Source organism: Neovison vison, chromosome 2 (genome assembly GCF_020171115.1).
Source record: "Neovison vison isolate M4711 chromosome 2, ASM_NN_V1, whole genome shotgun sequence".
In the NCBI taxonomy this organism is placed as follows: domain Eukaryota; kingdom Metazoa; phylum Chordata; class Mammalia; order Carnivora; family Mustelidae; genus Neogale; species Neogale vison.
In genome coordinates, this window is record NC_058092.1 from 187,154,675 (window position 1) to 187,171,630 (window position 16,956).

The following is a 16,956-nucleotide window of genomic DNA, read 5'->3' on the forward strand; positions in this document are numbered from 1 at the left end:
CTAGATAGGGATTCCTTGACAGCACAAGGCAACAGTAATTACTATCCCATGCTCAATTCTCAAAGCAATTTATCTAAATCATCTGTGCTCAAGGTAGAATTGTTTTCTTAATCCTAGGATATCGGACACTCCTCACCTTCCCCCTCCAAAAAGACAAGGTGAAAGAAAAAAGTAATAGTGATAGAGCAGAAAGCAACTGTAAAGGGAAAAACAAACAGAGGGTTTGAGGAACCATGGCTGCTTAGAGACGACCAAGGGGACAAAAAGACTTGGATTTTCGCCATTGTTTTCAAATAAACCACAATTATATACATTTTAAAATGAGCAAATGAAGACAATATGCAAGCTGTGCAAATATATATAGAAAGAGACAAATGGGAGAAGAGCAGGCTAACAGTCAAGTAGAAAAGGCATGTTTGAGGGCACCTGGGTGGCTCAGTGGTTTAAGCATGTAACCTTTGATTTAGGCTCAGGTCATCACCTCAGGGTTGTGAGATCAAGCTCTGTATGGGGGTTTCGCAATGGGCAGGGAGCCTGCTTGGGACTCTCTCTCTCTCTCTCTCTCCCTCTCCTTCTGCCCTACCCACTGCCCTCTCAAAAAAAAGAAAAGAAAAGGCACGTTTGAACTGTCGTTGTCATTCAGGTATAATATCTGAAAGCTCATAATGTTTCTTAGTTTTGATTGCCAATCATGGAGAGCAAACTGAAAATTGTACACGCTCACAGAATGAATAAAATGATGATTTTGTTTTATAATTTAATTAGCTTATTTTATATATTTCTTTTATCCATCACATTTAAGACAGTTATGAAAGTTATTATGCCAGGAAGTTGAATTATTCTCCCTCATTCTCCCAAAAACTAGTTTTATAATTTAGGCAGTTTCTTATTCATCTTTGTCAGTGCAACAGAGTAAACACCTCATAAATGTTTGCTGAATGAAGAAAGGAAGCAAGCAAGAAAGGAATCATTCAGAGACCCTGATGTCGTATGAAGAAAAGGAAGGGCTCTTAGTTCTTGAGCACCTACCTGGTTTAAGGCCACATGCATCTGATCCACCAAGAACACATAGAGCTCACTAATAAATGTCTGCAGTTCCTCCTGGCTTTCAAATGGTGTTGTCTTCAAATACTTCTCTCTCACAATCTTTACTACAGCATGCTGTAAGAGACATAGATCATCCATTTGATTATAGAGTCCAGCACCATACTGACAACACAGGCCTCCCTTGAGCCCTGGTCTAAGGCTCATCAGAACTTCAGAAAGTGATTAATTTCTCCCTTGGTAACTACTAGAATATCAGGTCTCTGATTTTCCCCAAGTCAGCATACTCTGCATGACTTCTTTTCTTGACGCTCTCTCTAATATGGTCAATGCAGAATATGTGAAGAGAGCCATGAAGCTAAAGAAGATCTCAGCATTAGGTTTATGCATTACATGTCTCATGGTGACCATGTGTTACAAGAGGAAAAGGTGTGATTTGACAATCTAGAGAATGGAATTCTAATTCTACCACTGTACAACCTCAAAAATTGAAGTTACTACCTCATTTTCCTCATTTGTTATATGGATGTGTACTTCTGGTCTTATTATCTTACTCAGAAAATGATTGAGAAGCCAAAGAAAGATAACAAGTAGGTGATAAAACTTAAAATGCTGTACAAATAACATATTGCTGTAGCCATGACAGTACCCCCTCCCCAGCTAACATTATTGCCAGGTTTTATACTAAGCACTTTCCATGTATCATATTATTTAATTCTCATAATGACTTCACGAGATAGTATTATTATTATTCCTCATAATTACACAAAGTAATTAAAGCTCAGAGAGGTAAAGTCATTTGACCATTCAGCTAGTAATGGTAGAACCAGGAATAAAACTAAGTTGTGAATATGCCACCTACTGAGAAGAGCTCCTCGCCTCCATGGGCATCAGTTGTTTTTCACCTTATTACTTCCATTTGCTTTCTTTGTATCTGTTATGTACAGTACAGAACACATGATAAATGTGCACAGAGAGGCAATCCAGCATAGCAGTTAAGAATGTGAATTCTGGAGCAAGAAGGCTGCCTGAATATGAGTCTCATCTTTACCTTTTACTAGTTCTACACTCTTGGGGAAATTACTTAGCCAATTAATATTGAATTTCTCCAACTGTAAAATGAAGACTATCTACTTCATAGGGTTGTTGTTAGGATTAAATTAGTAAAATACAAAGCATTTAAAAATTTGTCTGGTGACCAGGTGGTGGGTATTAGGGAGGGCACAGATTGCATGGAGCACTGGGTGTGGTGCAAAAACAATGAATACTTTCACGCTGAAAAGAAATAAATAGTTTTTAAAAAATTTTTGCCTACTGTACTGAAAATGCTCAATAAAAACAACATGGACGGGCCTGGAAGAGATTATGCTGAGTGAAATAAGTCAAGCAGAGAGAGTCAATTATCATATGGTTTCACTTATTTGTGGAGCATAACAAATAGCATGGAGGACAAGGGGAGTTGGAGAGGAGAAGGGAGTTGAGGGAAATTGGAAGGGGAGGTGAACCATGAGAGACTATGGACTCTGAAAAACAATCTGAGGGTTTTGAAGGGGCGGGGAGTGGGAGGTTGGGGGAACCAGGTGGTGGGTATAGGAGAGGGCATGTATTGCATGGAGCACTGGATGTGATGCAAAAACAATGAATACTGTTACGCTGAAAATAAATTTTAAAAATTTTTAAAAATAAATGTTAACCATTATGATGCAGAAGATTATTACTAAGTAAATATTTCTCAAATCTTAGTGATTCTGTGGACTATGGAAAGGTAGGTGATGGGAGACAGAGAATTAGTCATGGAATCAATACCAGGTACAGAGTTTCTACCTGCCACAGTAATATGAAACCTGGCTCAAATTCTGGCCTAGCCTCAAGTAAAGACTTAAAACCAAGGCTTTGCACAAGTGGAGCTTCTCATGTTCTATCAGATGGAACATAACTCTTGGCACCAACAGCAAGGATGGTGGAAGCATAGCTGAACATGACCAGAGAAAAACTAATAATTAGGAATGTAGAAAAGAAGCCTCATAAAACTCCATTGAACAATTAAAGGAAGATTTACCTTGAGCTGTTCTTTGAAAGCGAAGTATTTTCCAGAGCAGTTAAGTTCATAGCTGAGCAGGCACTTCTGCTCCTCCACGGTTTCACTATCCATGTTACTCCCCAGTTTGGCCACCTGTTTTCCAAACATCCTATGATACTCATCCAGAATAGCTCTAGAAATATTCTTGATCTGCATGTGGTAGTCACTCACTGCCTAGCAAAATACAAAATATCTGGTAAAGAGGCCACAAAGAGATCAAGATATATAATGGAAGTCTGAAACTGGATTGGGTTTTACATTGAATGATGCTTTAGGTATAAATTGCCCTTTACTTTTCAGTCAGAGACTACCAGCCAAAGAGGAAACACTATTCACTATTCATTGTATGTCACTGGTCACAAAAAGAACCAGAAGAGAAATATGTGAAGCTACAGTTTCTCACCCCCTCTAGAAAACATACTGAAGAATCCATGCCTTATTTTCAAATGGGTGCACTCAACACTTTATTACTTATAGTTTCACCGTGACTTTGGCACTTGCCTTCTGAGCTCCTCCTGTCCGACGGGTAAGAGGCGGCCTTGGAGGAATCATTTCCTTGACTCTGTACCGAAGAAAATGACAAAAACAAAACCAAACTTTATTATCTGAAGATTTATGTTCTCTTATTCCTACTTCCAAAGGGCCTGTACAGGAGAGATCTATGTTTTGTTTCCACATCATGCTTGAGCATTACAATTCTCTCATGTAAAAGCCTAGATGTGAACCACAGAACAGTATATGGCTATGGATTTGATAGGAAAGAAGCCAGCTACCCAGAAATCAGCAAAGTTGTACTTTTGGCTAATTTCAGCCCAGTTTTACTTGCTGAAATGTGGAAACACATTTTTTTTCCCAATTTATTTATTTTCAGAAAAATATTATTCATTATTTTTTCACCACACCCAGTGCACCATGCAAGCCGTGCCCTCTATAATACCCACCACCTGGTACCCCAACCTCCCACCCCCCTGCCACTTCAAATCCCTCAGATTGTTTTTCAGAGTCCATAGTCTCTCATGGTTCACCTCCCCTTCCAATTTACCCAAATTCCCTACTCCTCTCTAATGCCCCTTGTCCTCCATGCTATTTGTTATGCTCCACAAATAAGTGAAACCATATGATAATTGACTCTCTCTGCTTGACTTATTTCACTCAGCATAATCTCTTCCAGTCCCGTCCATGTTGCTACAAAAGTTGGGTATTCATCCTTTCTGATGGAGGCATAATACTCCATAGTGTATATGGACCACATCTTCCTTATCCATTCATCCGTTGAAGGGCATCTTGGTTCTTTCCATAGTTTGGCGACTGTGGCCATTGCCACTATAAACATTGGGGTACAGATGGCCCTTCTTTTCACGACATCTGTGTCTTTGGGGTAAATACCCAGGAGTGCAATTGCAGGGTCATAGGGAAGCTCTATTTTTAATTTCTTGAGGAATCTCCACACCGTTCTCCAAAGAGGCTGCACCAACTTGCATTCCCACCAACAGTGTAAGAGGGTTCCCCTTTCTCCACATCCTCTCCAACACATGTTGTTTCCTGTTTTGTTAATTTTGGCCATTCTAACTGGTGTAAGGTGATAGCTCAATGTGGTTTTAATTTGAATCTCCCTGAGGGCTAATGATGATGAGCATTTTTTCATGTGTCTGATAGCCATTTGTATGTCTTGATTGGAGAAGTGTCTGTTCATATCTTCTGCCCATTTTTTGATGCTTCGGTCCAAAACCTATGGGATACAGCAAAGGCGGTCCTAAGGGGAAAATATATAGCCATCCAAGCCTTGCTCAAAAAAATTGAAAAATCCAGAACACACCAGCTGTCTCTACACCTTAAAGAACTGGAGGATCAACAACAAATCAAACCAACTCCACACATAAGAAGGGAAATCATCAAGATTAGAGCTGAGATCAATGAGGGAGAAACCAGAGATACAGTAGAACGTATCAATGAAACTAGAAGCTGGTTTTTTGAAAGAATCAATAAGATCGATAAGCCACTGGCTACACTAATCCGAAAGAAAAGAGAGAAATCCCAAATTCATAAAATTATGAATGAAAAGGGAGAGATCACAACTAACGCCAAGGAAGTAGAAACAATCATCAGAAGTTATTACGAACAGTTATATGCCAGTAAGCTTAGCAACCTAGATGAAATGGATGCATTCCTGGAAAAATATAAACTACCAAAATTGAACCAGGAAGAGATCGACAACCTGAATAGACCGATATCTAATAACGAGATTGAATCAGTGATCAAAAACCTCCCAAAAAAACAAGAGCCCAGGACCTGACGGATTCCCTGGGGAATTCTACCAAACCTTCAAAGAAGAAATAACACCTATTCTCCTGAAGCTGTTTCAAAAAATTGAAGCAGAAGGAAAACTTCCAGACTCTTTCTATGAAGCCAGCATTACCCTGATCCCCAAACCAGGCAAGGACCCTACCAAAAAGGAGAATTTCAGACCAATATCACTGATGAATATGGATGCTAAGATTCTCAATAAGATCCTAGCCAACAGGATCCAACAGCACATTAAAAAGATTATCCACCATGATCAGGTGGGATTCATCCCTGGGCTACAAGGATGGTTCAACATTTGCAAATCAATCAATGTGATACAACAAATTAATATGAGAAGAGAGAAGAACCACATGGTCCTCTCAATTGATGCAGAAAAAGCATTTGACAAAATCCAACATCCGTTCCTGATTAAAACGCTTCAAAGTATAGGGATAGAGGGAACATTCCTGAACCTCATCAAATCTATCTATGAAAGACCCACAGCAAATATCATCCTCAATGGGAAAAAGCTTGCAGCCTTCCCATTGAGATCAGGAACAAGACAAGGATGCCCACTTTCACCACTCTTGTTCAACATAGTATTAGAAGTCCTAGCAATAGCAATCAGACAACAGAGAGAAATAAAAGGTATCCAAATTGGTAATGAAGAAGTCAAACTCTCTCTCTTCGCAGATGACATGATTCTTTACATGGAAAACCCAAAAGACTCCACCCCCAAACTACTAGAACTCATACAGCAATTCAGCAACGTGGCAGGATACAAAGTCAATGTGCAGAAATCAGTGGCTTTCTTATACACTAACAATGAAAATACAGAAAGGGAAATTAGAGAATCGATTCCATTTACTATAGCACCAAGAACCATAAGATATCTGGGAATAAACCTAACTAAAGAGGTAAAGGATCTGTACTTGAGGAACTATAGAACACTCATGAAAGAAATTGAAGAAGACACAAAAAGATGGAAGACCATTCCATGCTCTTGGATCGGAAGAATAAACATTGTTAAAATGTCTATACTGCCTAGAGCAATCTATACTTTTAATGCCATTCCGATCAAAATTTCACCGGCATTCTTCAAAGAGCTGGAGCAAATAATCCTAAAATTTGTATGGAATCAGAAGAGACCCCGAATCGCTAAGGAAATGTTGAAAAACAAAAATAAAGCTGGCGGCATCACCTTACCTGATTTCAAGCTTTATTACAAAGCTGTGATCACCAAGACAGCATGGTACTGGCATAAAAACAGACACATAGACCAGTGGAACAGAGTAGAGAGCCCTGATATGGACCCTCAACTCTATGGTCAATTAATCTTTGACAAAACAGGAAAAAATATACAGTGGAAAAAAGACAGTCTCTTCAATAAATGGTGCTGGGAAAACTGGACAGCTATATGTAGAAGAATGAAACTCGACCATTCTCTTACACCGTACACAAAGATAAACTCAAAATGGATAAAAGACCTCAACGTGAGACAGGAAACACATTTTTTAAAACTGTTACTGCACTCAAGAGACTGCTTGACTCAGGAGTTGGCAAGAAATGGGTGCTATGATGAAGTGCACTCCATAGAGTCTCTTAAAGAATGAAGTTTTAGAAGTCTAAATGGCACAGGCAAGTGAATACTTTTCTTTCCTCTTCATCTAGGATAAAAAGTGTCCTCTTGGTACACATAATTTATGACTGCATTAAATTATAATATTGATATCAGATGTTGTGTTAAGAAAATGTATTTTGTTACTATCAACTTAGTTATGCCAAAACTTCTACCTTCCATTTTCTAGAGACCTTACAAAAACTAGAGGAAATTAAGTTCTTAGCTTTTCCTCCTTATAGTTTCAGATTCCTGCTGACGTATATAGTACCACCTTAAAGTTTACAATCAAATATACAAATTCAATTTTTCTTTAATAGGTCCTATGTAATTATATACCTCTGCTCATTATTTCTAATTTTAGTTTTATTTATTTTAATTGGTATTATATCATAGATTCAAATCTTATGAGGTATAGAAATAATATATACTAAATTGTCTCCTTGTTGACAACCTTGTTGTCCAGCCACCCAATTTCCTCTCCAGAGACAATGTTATTTATTCACTCATTCAAGATATATAGAGTGCCTACCATCCATCAGGCACTTTTCTAAGTGTTGGGAATAAAGCATTAAACAAATTAGGCAAAAATTCTTGCCCTCATGGAACCTATATTCTAGTGGGAAAAGAAAGACAATTATTAAGATAAATATTTTAGTGATATGTGCCACAGAGAAAAATAATGCAGGAAGGCAGATGGACTATGTTGGGGGCTAGGGTGGTGAAGTAGGGAAACACATTTCATCAAGACACTTACTGAGACGGTAACATTTGAGTAAAGACCTCAGGGAAGTGAGGAAGCAAGTTGTGTAGATACCTGGGATAAGGAAAGTACAGGCAGAAGGGAACAGAAAGTGTAAAGGCCTTGCTGCAACAGTATGCCTCACATGTGTAAAGAACAGCAGGAAGCCAAGTATGAATGGATAGAAAAAGTGAGAGCAAAGTACGTAATGAATACATAGGCACTTTTAGGCCATTGTAAGGATTTAGGCTTTTACTCAGAGTGTGCCAGGGAGTCACTAGTAGTTTCTGAGCAGAGGAGTTAGTTACATGAGTTGACCTCCACTTTAACACAACCAGTATAGAAGGCTATATTAAGAATAAATTGTCCAAAAAAAAAAGAATAAATTGTCCAAATGTCCATCAACTAAAGAATGGGGGGAAATGTGGTATACCCATATAGTGAAATATTATTCAACAGCAAAGAAAATAAGTACTGATACATGCTACAGTATGGATAAACCTTGATAGCATTATGTTAAATGAAAGAAGCCAGTCACAAATACCACATATTGTATGATTCCATTTATATGAAATGTCCAAAGCTGGAAAATTTATACAGACAAAAAGTAGATACATGGTAGCCTAGGGCTGGGGGATTCTGGGAGAGGGGATGGCATGAGGGTTGGGAGGAAATGTAGAGTGACTGCTAATATGTATGAGATTTCTTTTAGGGGTAAGAAAAATGTTATAAAGTTGATTGTGGGGAAGGCTGTATTACTCTATGAGTATACTAAAAACCACTGGTTTGGGTATGGTTTAAATGGGTGAAGTGAATGGTATGTGGACTATATCTCAATAAAGCTTTTAATTTATAAAAATAATAAACTGAAGGATAGAATAGTAGATGTAGGGGAACCAGGTAAGAGATTACAATGATTCTGACCAGAGAGTTTGTGAGAATTAAATGTATGAATCCAGAGTTCAGGAGAGAGGTCCATGGTCCATATACAAATTTGAAAGCCATCAGCACATAGATGATAGGTAGAGCCATGGGACTAGATAAAAACCAAGGGAGTAAATGTAGATTGAAAAGGGTCCAAGGACTGAGCTCTGAGAGACTCCAACATTTAGAGGCTAGAGCGATAAAGAAGCCAGAGGAGGAGGAATAAAACCACGAGAGTGTGTAGTATTCTGAGAGCCTGGTAAAGAAAAAGCTTCAAAGACTGAATCATTAAACACTAATAACAGGTCACAATGACCTTGAAAAGACCATTGGATTTAATAATGCAGCAGTCACTAATGGCCTTGCTAAGAACATTTATCTGTAAAGAAGTTACTGGAAGTGAGTTACTAGGTTAAAAGACACATGCTTATGTATTTTAATAGCTATTGCGACACTGTCCTCCCCAGGATTTTTACCAATTTATACTCTCACTAGTTTGAATGAGAGGACCTATTTCTAATGTGCTCATCAAGAACTTAATGAGTTATTAAGCTTTTTTGATCTTCTGCAATTAAAAAAAGGTATTTCAGGGTAGTTTTAAAATTTGTATTTCTTTTATTGTAAATGTAATTGAGCTTCTCTTTATGTTTAAGAGTGCATTAAATATATACATTGACAAAGATTCAGCAGTTAGGTACATATATGTCTCATCCAGGAACCAAAGGCAAATCAACTTTTATGAATATTGGGTCCACTATTCTAGCACTGCCATTCTTAATTTGCCTTTGGTCTATAATATTGACACTTGGTCTAGCTTGGAGGAGAAATATGCCTTTTACCTCTCTACAGCCAAAGAAAAACTCACAGGTAATAACCATATTTAATTAAAAAGTCTAGGGGCACCTGGGTGGCTCAGTGGGTTAAAGCCTCTGCCTTCAGCTCAGGTCATGATCCCAGGGTTCTGGGATCGAGCCCCACATCGGGCTCTCTGCTCCGCGGGGAGCCTGCTTCCTCCTCTCTCTCTCTGCCTGCCTCTCTGCCTACTTGTGACCTCTGTCTGTCAAATAAATAAATAAAATCTTTAATAAATAAATAAATAAAAGCCTCTGCCTTCGGCTCAAGTCATGATTCCAGGGTCCTGGGACTGAGCCCTGCATAAGACTCTCTGCTCAGCAGGGAGCCTGCTTCCCTCCTCCCCCACCTGCCTCTCTGCCTACTTGTGATCTCTGTCTGTCAAATAAATAAATAAAATATATATTTTTTAAAAGTCTAAGAGCAGGGGCACCTGGGTGGCTCAGGTCTTGATCTCACAGTGGTGGGATGGAGCCCTGCATCAGGCTCTGCACTCAGCAGGTAGTCTACTTGAGATTCTCTCTCCCTCTCCCTCTGCACCTCCCCACTAGGTTTTCTCTCTCTCTTTCTAAAATAAATAAATAGGGGCTCCTGGATGGCTCAGTTCATTAAGATCTGCCTTTGGCTCAGGTCATGATCTCAGGGTCCTGGGATTGAGTCCTGCATCCAGATCTGTGCTTAGCAGGGAGTCTGCTTCTCCCTCTGACCCTCTCCCCATTATGCTCATGTGTGCACTCTATCTCTCTCTCTCTCTCCTCACTCTCTGAAATGAATAAATAAAATATTTTAAAAAAATTTTTAAATAAATAAATAAATCTTTAAAAAAAAATAAGATAAAAAAAAATACTGTTCTGCATATTTGAGGGGCACCTGGCTGGCTCAGTTGGAAGAACACATGATGCTTGATCTCAGGGTCATGAGTTAAAGCCACATGTTGGGTATAGAGATTACTAAAAATAAATAATAAAACTCAAAAAAAATATTGTATTGCGTATTTGAAGATTGTTAAAAGAATAGACCTTAAAAGCTCTCATCACAAGAAAAAAAATTTTTGTATAACTCTGCATGGTGACAGATATTAACTAGACTTATTGTGGTAATCATTTCAGTTTTACAACTATCATTACAACTAATCATTACATTGTACACCTGAAACTAATAAAATGTTAAATTTCAATTGTACTTCAATTAAAAAAATTATAAAAAACTTGCACCTATATTTGCTATAAAACTTTCATTAAACTTGCTCTTATTTTGTCACTAAGTATTCCCTATGTAAGATCTCAAATGAGATATTGTTTTAGAAATTAATGTCAGGAAGATATCTGATCTCTTTTGGAACTAGCATGGGTCTTCCTTTAGGATTAGAGCCGCATAATTTATAGTACTTCCCTTTTTGTTAAACAAGAAAGATTTGATGCTTATTTATGAAAGTTCTATTTAATACTTTCTTTCTCTTTGTTTCCATGGCTTGAGCTTTCAACTTTCTATTTCCAGATTATCAATTTTATTTTATATATATCATTTATAGTAAATATTATCAACTTATTTTCGGAAAGGGATTAAATGCAAAGTTTTTAAAAGTTTTTAAACTTTTTGATATTACGGATAAATGTGCCACTACAAGTTATTTTCAAAAGAGGACTTCCAAATGACTAATATGTGAAAAAATGTTTAATCTCACTAAAACATTTATAATGTGGATTAAAATTAAAATGACAAACTTTCAAAAAATTAAATCAAAATGAGAAAATATCTTCCCCTGTCAAAATAGCAAATACAAAAAAGTATTGTGTTGGTGAAGGTATGAAGAAAGAGCAGGCTCATACACCACTTGTGGAACTGCAAACTTTTTGGACTGCAACTTGGGGATATTTATCAAAGGCCTTAAAAATATCTGTAATAAATAATCTCCTTTCCTTTCATCCTGCATTGAGCATAGTGTCCCTCGCATCAAAAGGTAAAGTCTAGATGTCAGCAAAATGATAGAGTAAAAAACTCTAAACTCCCATCCTTCTGTAGAAACACTGAAAATAATAATCAGAAACTGTCTGAACCAACTCTGCGAGAACTGTGGAAGACAGTCAAGAGTTTACAGCAATGAAACAAATACTGAAAACCAAGAAAAAGGCAACGATAATAGTGGGCAAGCTTAGAGGCATTTTTACTTGCCCTTGCCTCATCCTATTCCCAGCTCAGGGCAACCTGCATTTCCAGTGTGGTACACTAGGCTCTGATTCTGAAGAAGCAGAGCAGTCCTTGTTCACAAGTTACTGCATTTGTTTTAACCTATCTGGGGCTACTTGAATGACTGACATACGGCACTCAATACTATTTCTCCTATCTTGAAAAGATAGAAAACCAGTGGGTGCACATTTCTCAAAAACATTGTAAGATTATAAAAAACCCATAGCTCTGTGGGACAAAAGGTTGTGGTTGATATACAACAACCACCTAAGGCCTTGGAAGAAAAGCAGGTTTCTCTGGGAAATTAGGGTATTAGTACTTGTATAGAAGAATTTAGAAAGCTATATATATATATATATATGCTTAGGATGGGATACATGTTCAGAAAAGACTTGAGAAGACCTTAAGCTTCCACCATTGACTGATCTGTAGTCCCAGTACAAGCAGGAAGTGAAGGCTGAGGCAGAATTATAAACAGCCTAGCTAAGCAATAAAAGAATGCTCCAGGGGCACCTGGTTGGCTCAGTCATTTAAATGTCTGACTCTTGATTTTGCCTCAGATCACAGTCTCGGGGTCATGGGATTGAGCCCTACTTCAGGCTCCCTGCTCAGCAGAGAGTCTGCTTCTCTCCCTCTCGATGTGGTCCCCCTGCTCCCCCTGCTTGCATATGCTCTGTCTCTCTGTAAATAAATAAATAAATCTTAAAAAAAAAAAAAGAAACCCAAGAGAATGCTCCAGCATGTAATCATCTATAAAAACAAAAAAAACATTTTTTTTGTTTTATCTTTATTTGTATGATTATATCAAGATCCTGCCATTCAAGAAAATTTCAATCAAAATACTGGCTGAACACAACCTACAACTTCAACAATTAAGAATAGCAAACCCTGGGGAAGGCGAAAATCTGATTACCAAAGTTCCCACTTTATAATATCAAACTGTCCAGTTTTCAACAACAACAAAAAAATCACAAGATGTATATTTTAAAAACATAAAAATATGGCTCTTTTGAAATAAAAAAATAAATTGATATTGTCCCTGAGGAAGCCCAGACACTGGACTTGCTACAGAAAGATGTGAAATAAAACAACTTACTTGTGCTCGAAGAGTTAAAGGAAACCACAAACAAAGGATTAAGAACAATCAGGAAAATGATGTATAAACAAAATAAGAATAGAGTATCAATAAAGAGATAGAAATTTTTTAAAGAACCAAATAAAAAGTCTGTAGTTAAAAAGTACATTAACTGAAATGAAATTACTAGAGGGTTCAACAGATTTGGTCAGGCAGAAAAAAGAATGAGCAAACTTGAAGACAGGATAATTGAGATTACCTAGTCTGAGGACAGAAAGAAAAACAAACAAAAAGTAAACAGGGCCTAAAATATGTGGGACACCATCAACATACACTATTTGTATGACCAACATACAGCTTATGGGAATCTCAGAAGGAGAAGAGAAAGGCAAAGGGCCAGAAAGACATGAATCTATACATTCAAGAAGCACACCAATTTCCAAGCAGAATAAACTTGAAGAGATCTACACTAAGACACATCAGTGTCAAATCGTAAGAAGCCAAAGACAAGAGAAAAACTCAAAAAGCAGTGAGAGGAGTTATTTGTCACATAAGATAAAGAGATAATTTCAATAATGTCAATAAGAATAATCCAAGTCATGGAGGCCAGAAGGTACTAGGGTAACATATTTAAGGTTCTGAAAGAAAAAAATGCCAACCAAAAATTCTATATACAGCAAATTACCCTTCAAGAATGAAGAAAAAATTAACAAACGAAAACTAAGAGTCTATTAGTAAGATCTAATCTATAAGAAATGCTAAAAGGAGCCTCTCAGGCTAAAATGAAAGAATACGAGTCAGTAACTGGAAGGTAGCTGAAGAAATAACACTGGTAAAGGTAAATATGAAAATGAGTATTATTGTACTTTTGGTTTGTAGCTCCTGTTTATTTGTTTTTTGAAGGTAAATGCATAAAATAGTAGTTAGAAATCTTTGCTAACAGGCACAAAATGTATAAAAATATAATCTGTAACTGGGGTTCCTGAGTGGCTCAGTCTGTTGAGCATCTGACTCTTGATTTTGGCTCAGGTCATGATCTCAAGGTGATGAAGTCAAGCCTCCTATCTAGGTCTGCAGGAACATTACTCCCCATTTTATAGAGATAAAAAGAATAATAAGAGAATGTCATGAGCAATTGTATATCAACAAATTGAATAACATAGATGAAATGGATAATTTTCTAGAAACACAATCAAAGCACTATGGTACAATATAAAAACCATTTTTAAAAATCACATTTATTTATATGTGACATGGGTGTGTATGTTTGTGGTATGTGTGTATAATACAGAAACTTTACAGTAACTCCAGAAGGATAAGTACCAGTTTTTTAAAGTGGTTATCACTGGATGAGTAAAAATCTGAGTGTTTTTATATACTCAGATTATTATTATATTATACTCAGATATTATTATATACTCAATTTTTTCAAAATGTTTATTTTTTTTATAATGAGCATATACTGCTTTTGTAATAAGAAAACCACAGTAATGAAAGAAATTTCATCTGAGGAAAAAAAACTTTCCGCTACTTAGCCTAGAAAAATTATATTTATGGGGACAATCTGAATTCCTTTTATTTATACCTAAAATGTTTTTGCAAAACAAGTATAAGAACCAGGGCTACACACCTTTTGGCTAGCTCCTCTGGCATTCGCTTTGGAACCAAGGCTCTGTCCAGCTGAATCTCCAACACAATGTATGTCCCTGCTTCTATATATTGCTGTAAAGATATTTTTCTCTAATTTATTCTTTCCATTAAAAATAGATATATAAAAACAAATTTTAGTACCCTAACATTCATAATACAAGTAAGAAAACTGCAGGTACAAATATATGTATATAGCATGATCTTGACTGTCAAAATATTTTTAATACAGAAAAATAACTGGAAAGAAAAGGTAACAGTGGTTATCTCTTGCAGAAAAGTATTTTCAATTTTATTCTTGGAAAGTTCTATCTTAGCTGAAGTGCTGTTTAACTTGTTCAATACTTTTCTTAGAACTGTTTTAAGTGAATGCTATTCTTTCTGCCACCACACCTTCCAAATCCTATGGAAATATTCACATAACGTTCTGATAGTCCCACTCCCAGCGTCTACATCACCATCTACCAACTGCAACCTGATGGACATTTTTACCCAGAATTTTGCCAGCATCCTAAATACAACATGTCCCAAACTGAACTTATCATTTCCTTATATTGGCCTCTCTTTTGACTTTTCTCTTGAACCTGAGTTATCTTCAGCTTCTCTTCCTCAGCACCCTCAAACTTCCCAATTCCAGATCTTCCCTCTTCAAGTTTCTGACTTTCTTTTCTACGACCTCTTCCCTAAATCAGACTGGCACTAACACTCATCTGTACTATAATAAAAACTTATAAACTGATATTTGAAGCCCCCACCCCAACTCATTCTCTTTTTTCCACATCCTTGCAAGAGTTCGGCCCATTAAATGCATATAAGGTCTTATTTCCACATGGCTTAAAAACCTTTCATGTGAGTCTCCAAGATGAGGCTTAAGAGTCCCTCATCACCTATATAATAAAACCCAAATTTTTTAACAAGGCTTTCAACAAGCCTTTCTACAACTCAGTGTAGCCTCTCCTTTCTCACCTCCTTCTAGAATCTCTTTTCATTTCTCTACTCCATACACTAAATTAATTGATATACTCCAAATTCTGCTACCTTCTTTGTGCCTTGACTCAAGCTATTCCCAGGCCCTGAAATGCTTACCCCCTCATCTTTATCTGGCAAATTTTTCTCTTCATCTTTCACTACTTAGAGCAGATGCCACCTCTTCCATGTAGCCTTCTGAGATTGCTCCATTCTAGGAGTGATTAATTTGTTTTCTTTGAGCCCTCACTGCCCTTTTATTTGTACCTCTATTACAGCATTCATCAAAATTCCATATTATGGTGAGTTATGTATAAATCTGTTTCATCCACCAGACCACTGAGTTCCTGAACACAGATGAGTAAATGCTGCAGATTATAAATCTTTGCATTCCTCCTAGTGCATAATATAGTAGGACTAATGACAGACATAAACTTGTAATGTTAGAAAGGACCTTAAAGTTAACCTGGTACTACCTGTTCATTTTAGAGAATCTCAATAAGGCAAAGAAATTTACCTAAAGCCATAAACTAGTCATGGGAAATATGGGATGGTAACTAAGATAATGAGCATTTTTCACAATATCATACTTAATTTTCCAACTCTTTATGCATAGTTACCTGTCCTTCTGGATTGTGGCTTGGAAAGGGTTCAACTTCCAAAGGAGTATCTGAGCTCTGAGATTTTATACTAGGTGCTTGCTGAAAGAAAATGAACATACCTCAAAAACTGAATTCTTCTATGGTCTTACAGTGTTAGGAACAATGATCATTATGTTGCAACAAAATCTAAACTAAACTGATGCAATTTTCCAGATAAGAAATCAGTGCAAGCCTCTGGCATGTAACAAAACTAGCAAAATCATCACCTTCTAAACAACCTACCAAATCCCCAGGCCTAAGCCTTCCTTCCAATTCCTTTTCTTTGACTGTTTTCTCTTCTTTCAGGTTCTTAGAAACAATAGGTTTCGACAATGGAGAATTAAATCCTCCTATTTTATTATTCTGAGTCAAAAGATGGCCAGTATCCCGGAACAAGCTGAATAAACATTTGGTCTGAAAAGAAACAACAAAAGAAAGCAGTGAATCAGAGGCAAATGAGACAAATTTGAAAGAAACTCACATTATTTTTAACATCATTTAGTTTTCTAGATAATTTCAGCATTGTAGAAACAGAGGGAGATGGGGAAATGGAAATCTTTATTGACTGTCGTATTTATTGAACAGGTAAGACCATCATAGAAAGTTATCTGCCTATATTATTATTTAAATTATTATGAGGTGGGATACTGAGTGGCTCAGATGGCTAAGCATCTGCCTTCTGCTTGGGTCATGATCCCAGGGTCCAGGCATCTAGTCCCATATCCAGCTCTTTGTTCAGCAAGGAGCCTGCTTCTCCCTCTGTCTGCCACTCCTCCTGCTTGTGCATGTTCTCTCGCCTTCTCTCTCAAATAAATAAATAAATAAATAAAATTTTAAGTTATTATGAGGAAACCTTTCAACTTTGCCTGATTTTGGTGTTTCATAATTCTTATTGTC

The 16,956-nt window shown here is 37.0% G+C and overlaps 1 protein-coding gene across 5 annotated transcripts in view; it reads right to left on the reverse strand.

The window, feature by feature from the left end:
• Positions 1-16,956, reverse strand: part of CFAP70 (cilia and flagella associated protein 70) — a 119,568-nt gene that overhangs the window by 53,896 nt on the left and 48,716 nt on the right. For all 5 annotated transcript variants that reach the window (XM_044239776.1, XM_044239778.1, XM_044239777.1 and 2 more), the window contains 6 exons: positions 16,303-16,473; positions 16,039-16,119; positions 14,436-14,527; positions 3,626-3,686; positions 3,104-3,298; positions 1,030-1,161 (listed from right to left, as the gene is read on the reverse strand). In XM_044239776.1, the coding sequence (XP_044095711.1) occupies positions 1,030-1,161; positions 3,104-3,298; positions 3,626-3,686; positions 14,436-14,527; positions 16,039-16,119; positions 16,303-16,473 (732 nt within the window). The remainder of the gene's footprint in view (positions 1-1,029; positions 1,162-3,103; positions 3,299-3,625; positions 3,687-14,435; positions 14,528-16,038; positions 16,120-16,302; positions 16,474-16,956) is intronic.